Genomic DNA, 7,998 nt, shown 5'->3' on the forward strand with positions numbered 1-7,998 from the left:
AAGTAATTATTGTTGGCTTGCCTGACAGTGATGTCCGGCACCATCACGACCTTAATGGATTTTGGGTCGTGACAACTTATGTATTAGATTGGGCGAGTAATTAGTTGTAATAGAATATGTATTTTATATAATTACTTTTAAAATGGGTAAATACGGGTAATACTGTTTGATTATGTAGGTATATAGGGTAGTTTTCCCAAGATACACATCCTTATGTATAGTTATCGGGCCTAGGTTCCCGAATGGGAGTGATTGGTCCAAGTCCCCCGGGTTCTAGCGTGGCCCAATCTTGTCCTAATCTAGTAATCTACCACAAATGGGTCGATTCCAATCCTTTCTTTTGGTTATGAAGTCGCTTTAATTGAAAAGCAAGTCTATGATAGCAATAAGTCAAACGGGCAGGTGAGGCTATTCGCATAGTGCGCCAGCAGGTCACATTCCACGTTTATTTTGCTTAAAACTCCAACATAGATGTCGCTGTCTTGCTGGAAAAAAATATAAAAGATATTGCTCTCTTCCTTTTTTATTTCTTAGTTTAGGAAACATTTTGATAAAAGAATTTTTTTTATTGATATTTGGTGTTTACACATAATTATATTAGTGCATTATTGGTAAGCAAGATGATAATACACTACTTGCTAAGATTTTAACTCAGAATTTAAAAACAAACTTACATTATATTTTAATTTGTTCAAGTTAGAACTTTTTGAGCATGATTTGATCACTCGAATCCTAGTATTATTGTGATTTGTGAACTTTAGTTAGCTATATATTATGATTTATGGCTGGTTTTCTCCGACTAGTTCCGGGTTCGAATCCCGGACAATCCACTTGCATATCGAAATTTTAATTCTGTGTAGAGAGTTAGTATTTTTCCAATTAACTTCATTAAAAAATTTATTTTTAACATCTATCCATATAAGTTTGCGGTCCAGGAATGGAGAATAAGTTTATCTCCAAACATCTCGATAATATCAGAAATTGTTGATATAACATTTCTCTCTATCCTTTTTATTTTAACACCATATACAGGCGATTAGTTTTTATAATACACTTTTCTTAAGGAATATTGAATATGATTAAAATTCTCTTTTAAAAGTAGAAATAGATCCTTAAGTAGAAAAAAACGGGCTTTCACTTGGCATTTAGTTGGTGCAGTAGTGTAGTGCTACGTAAGTGACACTTACACCTACCCCCCTCTCCTCTCAGTTGCATACTTGCATTGCAAATACTCAGGTGTCAAGAGCGATACCTTCGATCTATCTGCCCTGGGCATTAAAAGCTTTGGCTTTGTGTTAACTTTGAGGGCAAGGCAAGAATGCTGGAATTTTCCAATTGAAGTACCTTTCTTTCATGGTCTTATTCTCTTTACCTATCTCCATCTTTATCTTTTATTTTTCTATTATACTGCTTGCTGTAGATTTGACTTTTGATATCTTTTGCCTTAGCTCGGATCTGATGCATGCACAATAGGTAGATGGGAAGCTTTTTTCATTTTCAAGATTTTTCAAGATTTAAATTTTTGCTCTCTATGTTGATGTATAGATACATTTATCACGACCCATTATGCGATTTTGTCATTATTGATTGTTTTACTATTGTTTTGGTAAGTTTAATTGCATTTATTGTACTCACCCGTGTGTGGTGATTCTTGTGCTGTGTTGGTTGAAGTATGATGAGTATGTGTGCTGTGATTGTTTTCTGTTAAACATGAAATTTGTTGGAAAATGCAGAAATTGAGGGTTTCAGCTCATAGAGAAACTGCAATTCCAATGGGAGATTTCAATGGTGCAGAGTACATAGGGATTAATGAGGTTCCATCTCCCAGAGCAAATAATGCTAGAAAAGTTTCAGTCGTGCCTTTAGTTTTCCTCATTTTCTATGAGGTTTCTGGTGGTCCTTTTGGTGTTGAGGACACTGTGCAGGCAGCTGGTCCTCTTCTTGCTCTTTTGGGTTTCTTGATTTTCCCATTCATATGGAGTATCCCAGAGGCATTGATTACAGCTGAAATGGGCACCATGTTCCCTGAAAATGGTGGTTATGTTGTGTGGGTTTCATCTGCTTTAGGTCCATATTGGGGCTTTCAACAAGGTTGGATGAAATGGCTGAGTGGAGTCATTGACAATGCGCTTTACCCCGTTATGTTCTTAGATTACCTGAAATCAGCTATCCCTGCATTAGGTGGTGGGCTTCCTAGAACTATAGCTGTTTTGGCCCTTACCGTGGTTCTCACTTTCATGAATTACAGAGGGTTAACTATTGTTGGATGGGCTGCTGTTTCGCTTGGTATATTGTCAATTCTTCCTTTTGTGGTTATGGGGCTCATTTCGATTCCCAAATTAAGGCCCGAAAGATGGTTAGTGGCTGATGTACGCAGTGTTGATTGGAACTTGTATCTGAATACTCTCTTCTGGAATCTGAATTATTGGGACTCGATAAGTACTCTTGCTGGAGAAGTACATAACCCAAAGAAGACTCTGCCCAAGGCTTTGTTTTATGCCGTGATTCTAGTCGTTCTGTCTTACTTTTTCCCTTTATTGATTGGTACTGGAGCTGTTCCCCTCCAGCGTGACTTGTGGACTGACGGCTATTTCTCTGATATTGCGAAAATGCTGGGTGGAGTCTGGCTTAGAGTTTGGATTCAAGGGGCTGCTGCAATGTCAAATATGGGGATGTTTGTAGCCGAGATGAGCAGCGACTCTTTCCAGTTACTTGGTATGGCGGAGAGGGGGATGCTCCCTGAGTTCTTCGCGAAGAGATCTCGTTATGGAACTCCTTTATTTGGGATTCTCTTCTCAGCTTCTGGTGTGGTTTTGCTCTCATGGCTGAGTTTTCAGGAGATAGTAGCAGCAGAAAATTTCTTGTATTGCTTCGGAATGATCTTGGAATTTATTGCATTTGTATGGTTAAGGATAAAATGCCCCAATGCACAACGTCCATTCAAGATACCAGGGGGAACTGTTGGAGCAATCCTGTTGTGTATACCTCCAGCCATTCTCATATGTGTCGTTTTGGCCTTCTCTTCGATCAAAGTGATGGTTGTAAGCCTCATTGCCGTTGCAATTGGGTTGGTGATGCAACCATGTCTTAAGTTTATTGAGAAGAAGAGATGGTTGAAGTTCTCTGTTAGTTCTGATCTTCCTGATATTACAACACATGGATCCTTACTTCATTGATTCCGTAATAAGCAGTGACTTTATATGGTACAACTATTCCACTAACATGTCAGCAGTGGCACTGTGTCAAATTCTTATCATGGAGTGCATTGAAATAGAGCGAAATCAGTAGAAGTGGCTGTCAAAGTTTGGATGATCCGTCTCTTTTAAGGATCTTATGGTAGCTTTTAAACTTGTAAGTTTTATTGCCCTGCTCTTGTGCCTACTTGTGTTAGTGTCTAGTTGCTACGATGTCCAGAGCATATTGCAGAAGTGGTTTATCCAATGTTGGATGATCCTTTTCTCTCTAAGGATCTTATAGCGATAGATTCTCATCTTGTAACGTGTATTTCCCTGCACACGTGCCTGTTTATAGTTAGTGTCAAGTTGCATTAGTGATAGTCATTCAGGAATTGCTTCAGAAATAGACAGTGATTTTGTTTTTCCTGAATTGACTACATTAGTAGTGCAACGCACAGTGAGCTAGTAAGACTAATAATAGTAGAGGTGTAACTGAATCCATATGTTCACAAATGAACCGCTGTTATGTCTGTTTGAACTCGTGATGTTTATTTAACAAACAAACTCAAGACTTTTATTCACCGTACATACTTCAATATGGTATCCAAAGTTTGAACAGAGAGATATCCTGGGTTCAAATCTTACCATCATAATGAGACTTCACAAGACTTCTTTTTCATTTACACTAACGTATATTCACATAGTCGAGAATGCAGATCGCGTCTATAGATTTGAAAATGATGAAGGATTCTAGAGTCTCAACTAGATATAAGGAATTTATTGATGGCAACAGCTTTGCCCCTAACCCTCCTAGTAGTCAAAAGATGATGCCGCAGCTCAGCCCACGTAAAAGATACATATTTTCTAGGATTGGAAACCGGATCAATAAGCTGAGGAGGGCATTCAATTGTTGCACTGCTTGTTGGATTCAAGAAATATGCCATTGATAGCCTTTGCTTTTCCTTATTCACCACTGCCCTGTGTATAACACTCTTTAACCTTCCATTTGTCCAAGCCTGCAAGAAAAATAAAGGTTCAATACTTTCTTGAAAATACACAAAAACATGTGTGTTTGGTATGACAGAATGTTCTGGGAAAATGTTTTCCTTCATACCAAACATACATTAAGAAAATTGCAGCCTGATCATTGTAGTAATTATGTTTTTTTTTTTTTGAGAGAGAGAATGACCTCAAGGGTGTCACCAATATTGATGACAAATGAATTGGGAAGAGGGCGAACTCCAATCCATTGTTTGTCATCCTTGAGGATTTGAAGGCCACCAACATGGTCTTGATACAATATGGTTAAGGTTTGTGGATCTGAATGGATCCCTATTCCTACTATCTTCTCTGGGAGGGGACAAAGGGGATATTTGCTTATCCTGAATATAGTAGCCTCCTTTTCTTCAAAGTTTTTGCTGAAGAAGTCATCTGCTAGACCTAATCCATGAGCCAACATCTCCATTATAATCATTCCTAGCTTGTCCATCTCTTTCATGTACTCTATCATTGCATTGCTGTTCAGTTTATCAGAATCAAAACCAGCAAAATCAGCATTTTTGGTAAGACTAGTTAAGTAAATTAAAGTTTACTCTCTCTAGCAACTTAAACTTAGATGAGCTGGTCACACAATTTAACATGGTATTAATTAGAGTAGGTAGAGGTCCTATATTCAAATTTCACATTTTACTGCCACCTTTCTTGAAAAGAAATTTTCACGTGCTTGTCTCATCAAAATGAATCAAGCTCGCACAGTAGGGGACTGATTGATGATATAAGTGTTGTATGTGTACCTAAATGGGTGGTATTGGTCACCGTAGACCTTTTTTGCGAATTGGACAACCATTTCAGGTGACTGAAGCAGCTGCAAGATTTCAGCCCAAGGCAAGTTTTGCTCATACTCAGGGTTTGAAGCGTAATACCCCAACGGCAAGCTTGATGTTCTGCCACCTTGGAGTTTTTGTTCCATCGGAAGATCAAAAAGCTCGTGCAAGCGACTGGTATAATTCTCAACGATCTCACTAGGTACCCCATGATCCACAAGCTTAAAGAATCCCCATTTTTCGCTTGCTTTCACCATATCTTGGCAGACATTTTCGTATAGTTCTTGATTCTCCCAAATACCATTAAGACTAATCACTGGAATATCGCTAATTACATCTCCGAAATCATCATGCTTTAGTGCAGGCCATTCTTCCTCAGACCATATGAAATCTTTGACTTGCATTTTGTTGCCGTTCATTGAAAGTGTCTCAACATGTTCTTCTTCAATTCTAGGTGCCATTGTAATTAGACTATTGTTGTGCAATAAAGTACGCGCTATAGACTAGAGATTTGTGACTTGACATGTTTTGTGTCTCTGTGCATACAACCCCTTATGGCCCCAACTACTTAATATATACAGAAATTTGAGGTGTCCTTTTTGCGAGAGATTTAAGAAAAGAAAAATGGTACTATCTATTGCATTGTCGAGGCCATTGGTTTCTTGTTGCCACCAATGTGCCGAATAGCAAAGATCTCTAGGATTCTTCGGCACTAAGTTTATTTGGAAAATGTTCATTAATCAAAATTCATGTTTAAGCAAATAAACACTACGAATCTCAACCAACAGAATGAAACAATAAATAAAACATCCGCATGTCAATGATCTTGAAACTCTAGTACAAATAAATATGAGCATTACAATGATCACGACAATCTAGTACATATAGAGTACAGCAGTCTTAATAAAAATAGTATATAGGCATGACCTATGATATGTTAATGTCTAGCTAAGAGATCAGTTCAAAATTTGAAATAAAAGTCAGCCCGATGCACAAAGTATTCCGCGTCTACACAGGATCCGGGGATTGGCCACACACCAAAGAGTGTGATGTAGATAGCCTACACTAATGCAATCATTAATGACTGCTTCCACGTAGTTCAAAATTTGAAATGCTCAGCATAAATATAGGAACTATAGTGACTTTGGCTATGCCATTCAACTAGCAGTCCTTATCCTCTGGAGATGCTTCAACATTCAAGTCAAAGGGTCTTGCCTTTCCAGATTTCGTCGGGGAACTTTGTGTCTCTTTGGCTGCAACAACAAGAATCAGGCTCAGTTCCAAATAAGTCAGGATCGGTTATATGAATCCTTAAACATATGTTCCGCTTTATTAAGTCAAGATTAGCCATAATTTTTTTATATTTATGGTAGGACGGAGGAGGATTAGTTGGGAGGGGAAAAACCTCGAGAATTAGCTCGACATGTCCTAGCCAAAGAAGATGAAATGAGATCTTTTTGCAATCTCGTTGAATCATGGAACATCAATGTATTGTGCAGCTTCATCTCTTCTGGTAGTGGTGATTTGACTTTATGAAAACTATAATTAGCAACCCAGGCGCCTATGCGTTCTGATACTGATGGAATTACCAGCTTTTCTACCTTCAAATAGTGAAGGACCTGCATCAAATAAGATCATCAGCTCAAAGTACTTCTCAGCTATTGCTAGCCGTCCATAAAAAGTGAGAATAAATAATAACTTGAAAATAAGACAAGTTACCAGCTACGATATGTTAAAACATATCGATATAGTATAAAATTGAGATAAAATTCTTACTGATTCAATGGTAACCATAAGCTCTCTGCACATTCCTTTTCTCCTATATTCCTTGTTTGTTGCAATGAAGGGCATTTCAGCAAGCTTTGTTTCATGGATCCTTAGAATATTAACTAGATGTTTAGCTCAAAAAAAGCATACTTATGACAATCTGATGCTAAATCTGGTTTAAGAGAGATATATAATATACCTTATGGATGCTGCAGAAATGATTTCCTCATTCTTTTCTAAAATAATAGTGTAAAAACCCCTGAAATTCACCCTGTTAAAATTTGACCTGCAAGAAGTTTTCATTAGAATATAAAAAAGGCAGCCCGGTGCACTAAGCTCCTCTATGCGCGGGGTCCCGGGAAGGGCCGGACCACAAGGATCTATTGTACGCAACCTTGTCCTGCATTTCTGCAGGAGGCTGTTTCCACTGAACCCGTAACCTTCTGTTCACATGGCAACAGCTTTACCAGTTACGCCAACCTGTGACTTCTTTCTATGTTTCATTAGAACATAGAAAGAATTAAACATTTTATATATCCTTTGTGCAATATATGATGAGAGACTGTAAATTACCCACAGTTGTAGACCACACTTTTAATGACATCAATTCTAGTATGTCTGTCTGTAATTTGCTCAAAACAGTCTTCCATAAGTCTTCGTGCCACGGCTAGCTTGGAATGGCATACAGTTCTTTGATAATCGTCTTCTATATTAATCCCAGAGCCATCATCTGTGTTCTTAAGTACAGTCCATTTGTAGCTTTCTTCGAGCTCATGTTCAACACCAACAATGCTCCTCTCCAAATTATCATAGACCTTCACAATTATGATTCATTTCAAAAGCATCTTAGTTATCATTAGCAACTAATAAGACTATTAGTCCTTTATAAGCACAAGGTCAATGTGTATTTCTAAGTCTAATATAGAGACAGAAAATGATAGGTGATTTCTTCTAATATGTCCAAGCCTTAGTGGGCAGAGTTATTCAATACATGTGCTCGGTGGCGGAGGCAGGATTTCCGCTAAGGGGGTTCAAAAGAGAAAAAATTAAAAGAAATTGTGGCCAGTGGGAACTAGCAAACTCACAAAGGTTTTGAAGCCCCTTGACCATTGAGCGATGCTTTTGGGCTGTGTCAGGGGATTCAAAATATAATATATAGTGGCACAAAATGGATTTTGCGTTATATGTATACTGTAATTTTACGGCGAAGGGGGTTCTTCCGCCCCCTAAAT

General features: G+C 38.1%; 2 protein-coding genes across 3 annotated transcripts; one reads left to right on the forward strand and one right to left on the reverse strand.

The window, feature by feature from the left end:
• The first annotated feature begins 1,050 nt into the window (after positions 1 to 1,050).
• Positions 1,051 to 3,689, forward strand: LOC107814871 (putative polyamine transporter At1g31830). 2 transcript variants are annotated; one of them, XM_016640367.2, is made up of 2 exons: positions 1,051 to 1,356; positions 1,734 to 3,689. In XM_016640367.2, exons 1-2 carry the CDS (start codon positions 1,354 to 1,356, stop codon positions 3,174 to 3,176), a joined length of 1,446 nt encoding a protein of 481 aa, XP_016495853.1. In that variant the 5' UTR covers positions 1,051 to 1,353; the 3' UTR covers positions 3,177 to 3,689. The 2 variants fall into 2 exon arrangements, with proteins under 2 accessions (XP_016495853.1, XP_016495854.1); XM_016640368.2 differs by having other exon boundaries at positions 1,053 to 1,340.
• A 139-nt stretch (positions 3,690 to 3,828) lies between these two features.
• On the reverse strand, positions 3,829 to 5,545 carry LOC107814870 (gibberellin 20 oxidase 1-like). The gene is made up of 3 exons (XM_016640366.2): positions 4,970 to 5,545; positions 4,366 to 4,693; positions 3,829 to 4,192 (listed from the first exon to the last, which is right to left on the reverse strand). The coding sequence occupies exons 1-3, from the start codon at positions 5,458 to 5,460 to the stop codon at positions 3,935 to 3,937; spliced, it is 1,077 nt and encodes a 358-aa protein (XP_016495852.1). The 5' UTR covers positions 5,461 to 5,545; the 3' UTR covers positions 3,829 to 3,934.
• Between the last annotated feature and the right edge of the window lie 2,453 nt (positions 5,546 to 7,998).

Source organism: Nicotiana tabacum, chromosome 23 (genome assembly GCF_000715075.1).
Source record: "Nicotiana tabacum cultivar K326 chromosome 23, ASM71507v2, whole genome shotgun sequence".
Classification (NCBI taxonomy): Eukaryota; Viridiplantae; Streptophyta; class Magnoliopsida; order Solanales; family Solanaceae; genus Nicotiana; species Nicotiana tabacum.

Bases quoted from the DNA above. Each gene is read 5' to 3' on its own strand.
- LOC107814870 (XM_016640366.2), bottom strand. From the start codon at position 5,460: ATGGCACCTAGAATTGAAGAAGAACATGTTGAGACACTTTCAATGAAC. The intron at 4,694-4,969 runs GTACACATACAA...TAAACTGAACAG, and splicing joins GACCAATACCACCCATTTAG to CAATGCAATGATAGAGTACA. The intron at 4,193-4,365 runs GTCATTCTCTCT...TTTTTCTTGCAG, and splicing joins ATATTGGTGACACCCTTGAG to GCTTGGACAAATGGAAGGTT.